At 41.9% G+C, this 14,459-nt stretch overlaps 1 protein-coding gene across 3 annotated transcripts in view; it reads left to right on the top strand.

The window, feature by feature from the left end:
* NASP (nuclear autoantigenic sperm protein) overlaps nucleotides 1–14,459 on the top strand; it is a 42,188-nt gene that overhangs the window by 16,997 nt on the left and 10,732 nt on the right. For 2 of the 3 annotated variants that reach the window (XM_036068594.2, XM_036068599.2), the window contains exons 2-6: nucleotides 3,300–3,445; nucleotides 7,339–7,389; nucleotides 10,111–10,221; nucleotides 12,626–12,706; nucleotides 14,213–14,322. In XM_036068594.2, the coding sequence (XP_035924487.1) occupies nucleotides 3,381–3,445; nucleotides 7,339–7,389; nucleotides 10,111–10,221; nucleotides 12,626–12,706; nucleotides 14,213–14,322 (418 nt within the window). In that variant the 5' untranslated portion in view covers nucleotides 3,300–3,380. The remainder of the gene's footprint in view (nucleotides 1–3,299; nucleotides 3,446–7,338; nucleotides 7,390–10,110; nucleotides 10,222–12,625; nucleotides 12,707–14,212; nucleotides 14,323–14,459) is intronic. The other variant, XM_036068595.2, reaches the window with a different exon arrangement.

Below are 14,459 nucleotides of genomic sequence, written 5' to 3'. Positions count from 1 at the left end.
CATCATTTCTTTGTTTTTTTTTTTTTTTAAAGATTTTATTTATTTATTTCACAGAGCACAAGCAAGGGGAGTGGCAGGCAGAGGGAGAAACAGGCTCCGCACCGAGCAGGGAGCCCAATATGGGGCTTGTCCCAGGACTCTGGAATCATGACCTGAGCCGAAGGCAGACGATTAACGACTGAGCCACCCAGGCGTCCCTGCCATCATTTCTTTAAATACTTTCCTCCAGCCCTTTAAATATTTCCTTTCCCACCTCTATCCCTTCAGGGACCCCAGTCCACATGTATGTTAGTCTGCTTAGTGTTTCAGACTCATGCAGTTCTATTTTTAAAAAAGTATTTATTGCCTGGGTGGCTCAGTCGGTTGAGCGTCTGCCTTCGGCTCAGGGCGTGGTCCCAGGGTCCTGGAATCGAGCCCCGCATCGGGCTTACTGCTCCGCAGGGAGCCTGCTTCTCCCTCTCCCACTCCGCCTGCTTGTGTTCCCTCTCTCGCTGTGTCTCTCTCTGTCAAATAAATAAAATCTAAAAAAAAAAAAAAAAGTATTTTAGAAAGAGAAGAGGGGAAGGACAGTGAGAGAGGGAGAACCTCAAGCAGACTCCACAATGAGTGTGGAGCCCACCATGGGGCTCAGTCTCAGGACCTTGGGATCATGACTTGAGCTGAAAGCAAGAGAGATTTGTCGGTCACTTTACTGACAGAGCCACCCAGGCTCCCCGAAGTTCTATTTATTTATTTATTTATTTATTTTTAAAGTCTTTGTGTTTTCATTTTGGAGTTTCCACTGCTGTCTTTAAATTTCTAGTAATTTTCGGGTGCCTGGGTGGCTCAGTCGTTAAGCGTCTGCCTTAGGCTCAGGTTAGCCCCACATCGGGCTCCCTGCTCTGTGGGAAGCCTGCTTCTCCCTCTCCCACTCCCTCTGCTTGTGTTCCCTCTCTTGCTGTATCCCTGTCACAAAAAAAAATTTTTTTTCTAGTAATTTTCTTCCGAGTCTGATTGATCCTATCAAGTGTATTTTTGTCTTCAGAAGTGTGATTTGAGTCTTTACTTTTTTTTTTAAATACCTTTTATTTTTCTCATGCTCATGCTTTCCTTTACATTCTTGAACATGTGGACTGCATTTAAAATAATTGCCTTAATGTCCTTGTCTAATTTTATCATCTGTGTCCTTTCTGGGTCTGTTTCTATTGATGACCTTTTTTTCACTATGGATTTCAATTTCCTGCTTCTTTGTTTGCCTGATAATTTTTTTACTTACATAACTTATCAGACATTGTGTGGTTTATTGCTGAGTGCAAAAATTGAATATATTTTGATGTTGGGATGCAGTTACTTGGAAATAGTTCAGTCCTTTTGAGGATTGCCTTTAAGTTTTGTTAGGCAGGCCTGGAACTTAACTCTGTTACTAAACGGTACTTGCCGTGTGGTACAGGTATTTCTACCCTGACTATTGGGAACGTGAGTTATTTTAGACCCTTTGTGATCTCTGAAGATTGTTTCATCTTTGCTTTTCTAATAACTCTTACGTAGGCCTCAGTTGTTTTCTCATGTAGAAGCTGATCAGTAGTTAGTCAAAGACTGAAGGGAACCTTCTGCAGGTATCTGGAGCTTGCTATCTCTTCTCCATTCTGTTCTGTAAATTCTAGCCACCTAGGCCTCTCCAAACCCCAGACTCTTGTCTCAATTTTATGAGACAGACTCCTTTTGAGTTCCTCTGTGCTATGGACAAAATTCTCTAAGCAGTAAGTTGGGGACAGTTATGGGACTTACCTCATTTGTTTCCCTTAGATCAATGTCCTGTGCTACTAGCTGTTCAGTGTTTGAAAACTGATGTTTTATGTTCTTGGCCATTTTTTTTAGTTGTTTGAGGTGGGAGGGTGAATCTGGTACCTGTTAACTTCCCTCATGGCTAATAGTGAAAGTTACATAGCAGTGCACCTCACCCCTCATCTGTGTGGGGTATAAAACATTGTATTTTTGTTGCCGCTAGAGTGCCTCAATATTTGTAGCGTGTATATACAGCATTTTTAGTGCTTATATTCTATTTGGACATTTATGTTACTACCACATTGTGTGGTCTGTAGACTAGTATTGGTGGTCCGTAGACTAATAGTGGTTTGTGAACTGTTTGTTACTGGTCTACAAAGAGATAAGTATAAAAATTTGGAGTATGCATTATTTAATAAAAATTCATCTGATGGGGTACCTGGCTGGCTCAGTTGGTGGAGCATGTGACTCTTGATCTTGGGGTTGTGAGTTCGAGCCCCATGTTGGGTGTAGGGATTACTAAAAAAAATAAAAACAGCAAGGAGTGATTGTTTAAAAAAAAATCTGTTGTACACTGGAAATAAAAAATCTGGTCCTTTAACCACAGGTAATTTGAGAAGCTTGTGTTAGAATCTGGCCAAAATAACCCCTTAGTGAAGCTATTTGAACATAACAGGCTATTACAGAAAGTGTTTGTAGATAAGGATCCAAGGCCATCATTCCAGGTTTCTGGGCAGATTATGTGCTTCACCTGCAGCTAGAAGTACTGCCTTTTATTTTTTTATTTTTTATTTTAAGGATTTTTATTTATTTATTTGACAGAGACAGCGAGAGAGAACACAAGCAGAGGGAGTGGGGGAGGGAGGGAGGGAGAAGCAGGCTTCCCGCTGAGCAGGGAGCCCGATGCGGGACTCGATCCCAGGACTCTGGGACCATGACCTGAGCTGAAGGCAGATGGACGCTTAATGACTGGGCCACCCAGACGCCCCTGAAGTGTACTGCCTTTTAAACTGTGCTTCATCCCTGTGGCTCTAGCTATGAAGTCTCTGCTTATTTTCAACCCAGTTTTTTCCCCATTCTTCAGGGTTTTTCATCAAACTTGTTGACCAATATAATATTCACAAAAGGATTAGGGGTTCGAAGCAAAGATTTTGGATTCTGCTGAAAGTAACTGAACTTTTTTTTTTTTTTTAAGATTTTATTTATTTATTTGACAGAGACACAGCGAGAGAGGGAACACAAGCAGAGGGAGAGGGAGAAGGCTCCTCACGGAGCAGGGAGCCCGATGCGGGGCTTGATCCCAGAACCCTGGGATCATGACCTGAGCTGAAGGCAGACGCTCAACGACTGAGCCACCCAGGCACCCCATGACAACTTTAAAAAAAAATATATTTTTGTCTTTAAAGCATGTTCTGGGACTGAGACTCCAGTATAGTTAATCCTCACGTGTCATTTAATCGCGTCTGCCTTTCTCTGTGTTTCTAAACAAGCTGTCCCCTCTACTTTTTTTTTTTAAGTTTATTTGTTTTTTTTAGTGATCTCTACACCCAAGGTGGGGCTTGAACTCACAACCCCCGAGATCAAGAGTCCCTTGCTCTACCGACTGAGCCAGACAGATGCCCCCTGTCCCCTCTGCTTTTTTAACTGTTTGGTTGGAGACTGTCTGTCTCCAGTGCACACAGTAGGTACTAAAATTAAAATGTCTATTAGATTTAATATTTATTGAATTGAATAAGCTGTTTTTTCATTGATCATTTGTTTTTGTACATATTGCATGCGTTATCTCTTTTCATAAATTTGTTATAGCTAAACAAGAAGAAAGCCCAGTTGTAGAAAACTAATAGACTCCATTCTATTTGTGTTGTTTTTAACCTGTGGAGAGTTTTCAGTAATTGTCCACATAGGAGATCCCTTTTATCTTCTATAGCTTCTGTTCTCATACTTCTAGCTTTCTTGCAGTATGTATTCCAATTCTGAGTAGTACTTGGTAGTAAAGTACCTGTAGTAAGGTTGCCTCTTTCCCCACTGTACTTTTCTCCATTTTACCAGTTTTGTGTGTTTTTTAAGTAGGCTCTGTGCTCAGTGTGGAGCCCAACGCAGGGCTTGAACTCAAAACCCTGAGATCAAGACCTGAGCTGAAATCAAGAGTCAGACACTTAACCAACTGGGCCACCCAGGCGCCCCTCTCTATTTCACCAATTAACAGCATGCTCAAATCTCATTTGAGATCTGGCGTGCTTTGGGGGCATATTTACAAATGATATATGGCTTTATCTGGGTATTACCTTTGGGATATATGTGAAAAGTGATGAAAGGGCAGGTAAAAATGACAAGGATTTTTTTTTTTTAAGGTTTTATTTATTCATTAGAGAGTGAGAGCACAAGCGGGAGGCGGAGGGAAAAGCAGACTCCTTGCTGAGCAGAGAGCCCCACGTGCGGCTCCATCCCCAGACCCTGAGATCATGATCCAAGCCGAAAGCAGATGCTTAACTGAGCCACCCAGGCGCCCTGTTTTTATTTATTTATTTATTTATTCATTCATTCATTTTTTTTTTTTTTTTTTTTTTAGATTTTATTTCTTTATTTGACAGAGAGGCACAGCGAGAGAGGGAACACAAGCAGGGGGAGTGGGAGAGGGAGAAGCAGGCTTCCCGCTGAGCAGGGAGCCCGATGCAGGGCTCCATCCCAGGACCCTGGGATCATGACCTGAGCCGAAGGCAGACGCTTAATGACTGAACCATCCAGGCGCGCCCTGTTTTATTTATATTTTTTAAAGATTTTATTTATTCATTTGAGAGAAAAAGAGAGCACAAGTAGGAGGCAGAGGGAGAAGCAGTCTCCCCGCCAAGCAGAGAGCCCCCCAAAATGCCAAGGATTTAAATGAATACTAAGTGCATGGGGTCAATCTATAGCGTTCCCATATAGTAACTTAAATCAACCATGTCTTTAAACCTATCTAAAGTACAACTGTGTTGTAAAGAAATTGCAAATACAAGTGTATTGTAAATTTTTCTCACTTTATTTACCAATTTAAAAAAATTTTTACGAAAGATTTATTTTAGAGAGGGTGTGACTGGGGGGGAGAGGCAGAGGGAGAGAGAATCCCAAGCAGACTCCCTGATGAGCTTGGAGCCTGATGCAGGGCGATCCCATGACCATGAGATCATGACCCTAGCCAAAATCAAGAGGTGGGGATGCTCAACCGACTGAGCCACCTAGGTGCCCCTAATGTTTTTGTACATTATTATGAAACATGTTGGGGCGCCTGGGTGGCTCAGTTGTTAGGCGTCTGCCTTCAGCTCAGGTCACGATCCCGGAGTCCTGGGATCGAGCCCCCGCGTCGGGCTCCCTGCTCAGCGGGGAGCCTGCTTCTCCCTCTCCCTCTCCCCCTGCTTGTGTTCCCTCTCTCACTGTGTCTCTCTCTGTCAAATAAATAAAATCTTTTTTAAAAAGGTGGGGGGGGCGCCTGGGTGGCTCAGTCGTTAGGCGTCTGCCTTCGGCTCAGGTCATGGTCTCAGGGTCCTGGGATCGAGCCGCGCATCGGGCTCCCTGCTCAGCGGGGAGCCTGCTTTTCCTTCTCCCACTCCCCCTTCTTGTGTTCCCTCTCTCCCTGTGTCTCTCTCTGTCAAAAAAATAAATAAAATCTTTAAAAAAAAAATTAAGAAACATGTTAAATTTATAGAAAAGTTGCAAAAATGATATAAAGAAGTGTTCTGATTTTCCCTGGAGTCCCCATATTTGCTTTACAATTCGTTTTTGCATGACTGTAAGTATACATGACTCTAAGTCATATTAGATATAGCTTCGTTGCTTTCTGGCACGAAAGCCAAACTCACCTTTGTACTTGACCTGCCCAAGCTTAGAATCTATTATTTTTCAATGGAGTCTTGGTTACTTTTAGTGGGAAATGGATTTTTAGGAGTATAGTCTGGGTGCCTAGGGGTGGGGTACTCATTGCTACAGAGTTGGTCATTATTTCTAAATCTTTTCAGTAAACACAACTATGAAATTTTTTTTAAGAGTTTTTTTTTTTTTTTTTTAAAGATTTTATTTATTTGACAGAGAGAGACATAGGGAACACAATCGGGGAGTGGAGAGGGAGAAGCAGGCTTCCCGCCGAGCAGGGGGCCTGATGTGGGGCTCGATCCCAGGACCCTGGGATCATGACCTGAGCCGAAGGCAGACACTTAACGACTGAGCCACCCAGATGCCCCTAAAGATTTTATTTATTTATTTGAGAGAGAAAGAGAGTGAGAAAGCACCAGCCAGGGGAGGGGCAGAGAAGCAGACTCCCTGCTGATTAGGGAGCCCGACCTGGGACTCAATCCCAAGACTCTGGGATCATGACCCAAGCTGAAGGCAGACACTTAACCGACTGAGCCACCCAGGCGCCCCTCAAATTTTTTTTCAAGATTTTATTTATTCACTTGTCAGAGAGCACAAGCAGGGGGAGCAGGGGGAGAGGGAGAAGCAGGCCCCTTGCCAAGCAGGGAGCCGGATGTGGGGCTAGATCCCAGGACCCCGGTACAATGACCCGAGCCAAAGGCAGATGCCCAACCGACTGAGCCACCCAGGCGCCCATGAAATGTTTTAAAGATATTTATTAAAACTTTTCAAAAGTGGGGCGCCTGGGTGGCTCATTTGGTTTAGCATCTGCCTTCAGCTCAGGTCATGATCCCAGGGTCCTGGGATTGAGCCCCGCATCGGGCTCCCTGCTCAGCGGGGAGCCTGCTTCTCCCTCTCCCTCTGCCTGCCTCTCCTTCTCCCTCTGCCTGCCTGTCTGCCTACTTGTGATCTCTCTCTCTCAAATAAATAAATAAAATCTTAAAAAAAACAAAATCCTTTTCAAGAAAACTGAATGCTCTTGGACACTTTGCTTTTTTTTCTTTTTTTAAAGAACATAAACTTTATTTTTAGTGAGTTTAACAGAATGTGAGGTTTTTCAGGAATGCATATGCTGTATTATAACAAATACTTCGCTTTTTCCACCTGATCATAAACTCAAAGCTAGGATGTGACTGTTTTGTTCACTGTAGTATATCTCATGCCTAGCAAATAGGCATTTATAACAGATACTTGAATGAGTAAAGATTAAATTTGATTATATATATATGTATATATATATATATATATACATACATATATATATATATATATATATATATATACACACACACACAGGCTCCAATAGTATATATTATATTACTTTTATTTTTTTTATTTTTTTATTTTTTTAAAGATTTTTTTATTTATTTATTTGAGAGAGAGAGAATGAGAGAGAGCAAGCACATGAGAGGGGGGAGGGTCAGAGGGAGAAGCAGACTCCCTGCTGAGCAGGGAGCCCGATGCGGGACTCGATCCAGGGACTCCAGGATCATGACCTGAGCCGAAGGCAGTCGCTTAACCAACTGAGCCACCCAGGCGCCCTATATTATATTACTTTTAAAATCTTTATATCCTATCGGGCATTTAATAAGTGGTAGCTCTATTATGGCTTTATATTTTTCTTTATTTAATTTCCAGGCTTAAAATGGCCTTCCTTTTAATTATTTTTCCCTTAATTTTTTATTACAGGATTGAAGAAGATGCTCCTGCTCCTTCTACCTCTGCAGATAAAGTGGAGAGGTAAGATTATTTACAGAGTAGTTAGATTTATATCTGGAACATAAACTAAGAACTATATAATTTAAAGGCAGTATTTATTTATTTATTTATTTATTTATTTATTTATTTAAAGATTTGCTTTATTTATTTGATAGAGGGAAGCACAAGCAGGGGAGTGGTAGGCAGATGGGAGGGAGAAGCACACTCCCTGTTGAGCAGGGAGCCTGATGTAGGGATCGATCCCAGAACCCTGGAATTGTGACTTGAGCCAAAGGCAGACTTAACTGACTGAGCCACTCAGGCACCCCAAAGGGCAGTATTATTTTTGATAGATAACAGTTAAGACTGAATATCGAGGGGGCGCCTGGGTGGCTCAGTCGTTAAACGTCTGCTTTCGGCTCTGGTCATGAGCCCCGGGTCAGGCTCCCTGCTCCACGGGAAGCCTGCTGCTCCATCTCCCACTCCCCCTGCTTGTGTTCCCTCTCTTGCTGTGTCTCTCTGTCAAATAAATAAAATCTTGGAAAATAAAAAATAAAAAAATCTTGAAAATAAAAAAAAGACTGAATATTGAGGTACTTGTCTGTAATTTAAAGTATGGAGTCCTGACAATGATGTCTCCAGGTTTTTCACATTTGATTAAAATATTAGAATTGAAAGTTCTGCTCCTTATTCGTTACATGCCTGGCAAATGCTAACCTATTCTTTCTTTGAATACTTCTACTGATTTAGATCTCTATTTTGTAAGGTTGCCATTTTCAATTTTATGTTATTCTAGTTTAAAAGTTTTAAATTTTATATTGGGCCCACATCTACTTCCACATAACTTCCCCTCTTGATATGACTATGGTTCTGAACCTGAGGTACGCATAATAGTTAACTAGGATGCTTATCCAAAAGGTAGATTTATGGGTTGCATCCCTAGAGATTTTATTTGTTAAGCTTGAGGTAGAATTCAGGCTTGTGTGTTTTTTAAAAAAACTTCCTAATAATTCCTAAGTTCACTTAGCTTGACAATCACTATTCTAAATTCTGTTTATTCCTTGTTCTGCAGAATATCTGCAGGTTTTTATTCACTATTTTTTGTAAATGCATATATACGTATATATGCTATTCACACACACACACACACACCCACACACGAAGATTTATTTATTTGGGAGAGAGAGTACGAGCATACCAGTGGCGGAGAGGGGCAGAGGGAAAGAATCTTCAGGCCGACTCCCCACTGAGCATGGAGCCTGTCTTGGGGCTGGATCCCACAACCCATGAAATGATGACCTGAGTTGAAACCAAGAGTAGCTGGACACTTAACTGAGCCACCCAGGAGCCCCTGTATATATATTTTTAAAAGTTAGCTCTACAAAAAAAAAAAAAAAAGTTATCTCTACAGCCAATGTGGGTCTTAAACTCAACAATCCTGAGATTAAGAGTCTCATGGTCTACAGACTGAGCCAGCTAGGTGCCCCAGTTTTATGGTTTTCAGTCTATAATCCAGGGATACCTGGGTGGCTCAGTCAGGTAAGCATCTGTCTTCGGCTTAGGTCACAATCCCAGGGTCCTGGGATCGAGCCCCGCATCGGGCTCTCGGCTCAGTGGGGAGCCTGCTTCTCTCTCTGCCTTGGGCCCCCACTGCTTCCCTGCTTGTGCTCTTTCTCTCTGACAAATAAATAAATAAATAAATAAAAATTAAAGTCTATAATCCACTTGAAGTTAATTTTTGTATGTGGTGTGATAATAAGGTTGAGGTTTACTTTTTTGCATGTGGATATCCAATTATTCCAGCACCATTTGTTGAAAAGATTATTCTTTCCCCATTGAATTGTCTTGGTACCTTTGTCAAAATTTCAAGTGGTTGTATGTGTGGATCTGTTTTTGTACTCTGTTCCATTTCATCTATTTGCGTTTATTTATGTCAATTCCACATATTATATTGAGATCACTGTCTTGCCCTGTCTACCTAAATGTTTCTTTTCTTTGTTTTTGTTTTGTATTTTAAGATTTTATTTATTTATTTGACAGAGAGAGACACGGTGAGAGAGGTAACACAAGTAGGGGGAGAGAGAGAGGCAGGCTTCCCGTGGAGCAGGGAGCCCGATGCAGGGCTTGATCCCAGGATCCTGGGGTCATGGCCTGAGCTGAAGGCAAACACTTAATGACTGAGCCACCCAGGCTCCCCTACCTATATGTTTCTTGATTTATTTTTCTTAGAGGTAGTACAACTTGCTGTATGAATATATGGTTCTTTCATGATTTTTTTTTGTTGCTTAATTAGCAAATATTTGTAGTAACATACAATATAGGCTTTGTGAGTAGATAAACCTTTTAAAGAAAATCCAGTAAAGCTCTTGAATGTTGCTTTATTTTTTTTTTTTTTTTAAAGATTTTATTTATTTATTTGAGAGAGAGAATGAGAGAGACAGCACATGAGAGGGGGAGGGTCAGAGGGAGAAGCAGACTCCCTGCCGAGCAGGGAGCCCGATGTGGGACTCGATCCAGGGACTCCAGGATCATGACCTGAGCCGAAGGCAGTCGCTCAACCAACTGAGCCACCCAGGCGCCCGTGAATGTTGCTTTATGATTTCTTTTGCTTTTATAGTGATAAATGTGAGTTAGCTAAACCTCGCTGGAGTGGTCAAAGGTTTAAAGAAGTTAAAATACAATGGTTTATAAATGTAACAGGTATTTAAAAAACGTTGATTTTAAAAAGTATTTGACATTTGAAAAATACCACTTTTCTTGCAGTCTGGATGTGGATAATGAAGCTAAGAAACTGTTGGGTTTAGGACAGAAACATCTGGTGATGGGGGATATTCCAGCAGCTGTCAATGCATTCCAGGAAGCAGCTAGTCTTTTGTAAGTACTGTGTTTTGCTATGATGTGCTATATGTTTGTTAAAAGGTTGTCTTTTGGGTGGGGGTGGAGTTTTAAAAAATTGGATGCTTTCCATGTGCTAGTTTATTCCTGTAACTAACGATAAGACTTGCATATCACCGCGTATTCTCACTTTTTTCTTTTCCTGAGTGAGGTAGTTTGTTTTTCAGTCACCACTAATTAGGGTGACCAACTCATCCTACTGTGTTCTGGGACTTTTTTTTTTTTTTTTAATTTGACACAGAGAGACACAGTGAGAGAGGGAACACAAGTAGGGGGAGTGGGAGAGGGAGAAGCAGGCCTCCCGCGGAGCAGGGAGCCCAATGCAGGGCTCGATCCCAGGACCCTGGGATCATGACCTGAGCCGAAGGCAGACGCTTAACGACTGAGCCACCCAGGCGCCCCTAAAATCTAAGTTTTTAAGAATAACCAGAAACATACTTCTTAGCTTATTTTCTTACCAGGTATCTAGAGATCAGTATTTTCACTGTCCTGCATTTAAGGATATTTAGGGGGAAAATTTGAGATGCATTATTCTAATCTAGTAGATTATACTTAACATGACCCTCATAATACTTAGTGCTTAGTTTCTCTAGTTATTCTTACTAGGCGGTAAAGGCCATTAGCTGGCCTGACTTTGCATGACTTCTTCCAGTCCTTTCCTTCATGAAAACTAGTCTCCTTACTCTATGTAAAGTACCTCCTCCTTTCCATTTATCACACTTGTGATTTGTTTCCCTTTCCCTCTTTCCTGTCTAGATATTGATAGCTAAAACTTAGGTATAGTGCTGTTTGTATTTCTAAGCATTGTTTTAAATACTTTCACAGGCATTATTAATTCAATTCTTAGAATAGATCTTTGAACAGTTCTTAACATTTCTATTTTATAGATGAGAAACCTAAGGCACTGAGTATAAAGTTTATACAGCTAGTTAAGGTTTAGAGGTGGGATTCGAACACAGGCAGTCTGACTCAAGAGAATAAGTTCTTACATCTAATAACATGATGTCTTTCCATATACCTCATTCATGCTTTAGGTCCCTGCCAAAGGTCCTTTAACTGTTCTGGCCTGTACTGACATTCATGTTATAGCAGGAGAAATACCTATTAATGTAGTTTGGCTCTGAGATTATATACTATAACTGCAGCAAATTGATGTCACTTGGAACATATATATAGAGAGAGAGAGAGAAAGAAAGACCAGGTAATATATTAACTTCATACATTGTGTGTGTGTGCGCGGGTGCACGCACCCACATGCTTTTTTTTTTTTTTTTTTTTTTTTAAAGTAGGCTTCATGCCCAGCTTGGAGCCCAACATGGGGCTATGTTTGTTTGTTTGTTTGTTTTTAAGAGATTTTCTTTCTTTTTTTTTTTTTAAAGATTTTATTTATTTATTTAATTGACAGAGAGAGAGAGACAGCGAGAGAGGAAACACAAGCAGGGGGAGTGGGAGAGGGAGAAGCAGGCCTCCCGCGGAGCAGGGAGCCCGATGTGGGGCTCGATCCCAGGACCCTGGGATCATGACCTGAGCCGAAGGCAGTCGCTTAATCAACTGAGCCACCCAGGCGCCCCAAGAGATTTTATTTATTTCACAGGGCACACAAGTAGGCAGAGCAGCAGGCAGAGGGAGAGGGAGAAGCAGGCTCCCTGCTGAGCAGAGAGCCCGATGCGATGCGGGGCTCGATCCTGGGACCCTGGGATCATGACCTGAGTTGAAGGCAGACACTTAACTGGAGTCACCCAGGCGCCCCTTGTTTTTTTTTTTTTAAAGATTTTATTTATTTGACAGAGGGAGATAGTGAGAGCAGGAACACAAGCAGGGGGAGCAGCAGAGGGAGAGGGAGAAGCAGGCTTCCCGCTGAGCAGGGAGCCCGATGCGGGGCTCGATCCCAGGACCCTGGGATCATTAGCGACTGAGCCACCCAGGTGCACCCCCGTTGTTTGTTTTTAAAGATTTTATTTATTTGAGAGAGAGAGGGATCAGGAGCGGGAGGAGGGGCAGAGGGAGAGGAAAAGCAGATTCCCCACTGAGCACAGAACCTGATATAGGGCTCAATCCCAGGACCCTGAGATGACGTGAGCCGAAGTCAGACGACTCAGCCACCCAGGCACCCCACAATGTGGGGTTTTGAACTCACGGCCCTGAGATCAAGACCTGAGCTGAGATCAAGGGTCGGACCCTTAATTGAGTCACCCAGGCGCCCCATACATTGTTTTTTAAAGTCCCTTTGAACTTGACTTGAAAGCAAGAAGAGAGGGGAGTATTGGTTTCCTAGAAGGATGTGTCACTGAAGAAATATCATTTTATAACTCAGAGAACTAGAAATAAGTATTTTTGATTAAATGTTAATTCAGGTCTTATTAGATGTTTATTCTCTTTGTAGAGGTAAGAAGTATGGAGAGACTGCTAATGAGTGTGGAGAAGCCTTCTTTTACTATGGGAAATCACTTCTGGAGTTGGCAAGGTACGTCTTTCAAGCCGCAGGGGTTTTTGTTTTGTTTTTTGTTTTGTTTCTTTAAAGGTTTATTTATTTGAGAGAGATCGAGCGGAGGCGGGGGGTGGTGGAGGGAGAGGGGGAGAATCCTTCGGCAGAAATTCCCCGTTGAGCTTGGAGCCTGATGTGGGGCTCCATCTCACAACCCTGAGATCATAACCTGAGCCGAAATCAACAGTCTGACTTGTTTTTAAGTAGGGTGTTTTGTATCACATTAATGGTCTATTTAAAACTTTAATAAGTTTCTTTGCTTTCCAAGATTATTTACTAGCTTTGCGATTCATATGAGCTGGGTGAGTCTGCTTTTACTAAGAAAGGGGGTTTAGAAGGAACATGAAGTATTGATGGAAGTTTTGGAAGGCACTTGATGTAGATTAAACTTACGCTTGGGCTTTAACTTTTGGGGTCTTTTTTTTTAAGATTTTATTTATTTATTTGAGAGAAAGAGACACAGCGAGAGAGGGAACACAAGCAGGGGGAGTGAGAGAGGGAGAAGCAGGCTTCCCGCTGAGCAGGGAGCCCGATGTGGGGCTCGATCCCAGGACCCTGGGATCATGACTTGAGCCGAAGGCAGACTCAACGACTGAGCCACCCAGGCGCCCCATCTTTTGGGGTCTTTAGGAGAAGAGTTCTTTTCTGCTGGTGAATGGTCATAATTTATTTTTGGACCATAAAGTCCAATATAAGAGAGAGAACTTTTAAAAGCACTCTCGGCACAAAACAGTCATCCTTAACAAGGACTTAATGAAGGACAGTTTGTAAACAGTAGCATATGAAAATGTCTAGTAAATAAAACCAGTGGTCTTTTTAAAATTTTTTTTTAAAGATTTTGTTTTTTTTGACAGAGACACAGAGAGGGAACACAAGCAGGGGGAGTGGGAGAGGGAGAAGTAGGCTCCCTGCTGAGTAGGGAGCCCAATGTAGGGCTTGATCCCAGAACCCTAGGATCACCACCTGAGCTGAAGGCAGATGTTTAATGATTGAGCCACTCAGGTGCCCCAAAACCAGTAGTCTTAACTAACTATTGGAAAGTTGTGTATTTTCCACTGGAGTTTATTAAGGAGAACGAACTAGCAAATGTTTTGTTGCTCATTTAATCTCAGTTCTGGTAAGTTTTCTAATTTTGTAGATCATCCTGATTTGTCATGAAAGTCTTTCCAGAATGTTTTAAAGCCAACTAAAGAAATGTGGGTGGATGCGAAGCTTGGGAAATATTATGGCCCTATTGTAAAGCGAATATATATTGATCTTATCCTTTTGACAAGAGTCATTAGTGCTTTTTAGGTGGTGGGATGAAGGGTATGCTTTTGTCTTTCAGTGCTTTTACTGCCTTAATTTATATTAGTTTTGATCACTGCTTTTCTTCCATGAATACTTAAAGTTTATAATCTCTGCACTTGATTGCTTTTCGGTCTTAGAAAAACTGTTAGGTTCTAGCCATCATACCTTTAGTGCTTTCTCCTTTTGTTCTCCTAGAATGGAGAATGGTGTGTTGGGAAATGCCCTGGAAGGTGTGCATGTGGAAGAGGAAGAAGGAGAAAAAACAGAAGACGAATCTCTGGTAGAAAATAATGATAACATAGATGGTATGTGGAGTTGCCTGTGATATTCAGGAGATGCGACGTATATTTCTTGTGTACAAGTGATGGGACTAGGGCTCTCCCTATCCTGGATGGTCTCTCCTAAGTTGTCTGGGGTGATACATGCATCTGGTGGAGACTAC

Source organism: Halichoerus grypus, chromosome 5 (genome assembly GCF_964656455.1).
Source record: "Halichoerus grypus chromosome 5, mHalGry1.hap1.1, whole genome shotgun sequence".
NCBI classification, from domain to species: domain Eukaryota; kingdom Metazoa; phylum Chordata; class Mammalia; order Carnivora; family Phocidae; genus Halichoerus; species Halichoerus grypus.
Note: the sequence above shows the minus strand (reverse complement) of the source record. Positions and strands in the feature narration are given on the sequence as shown.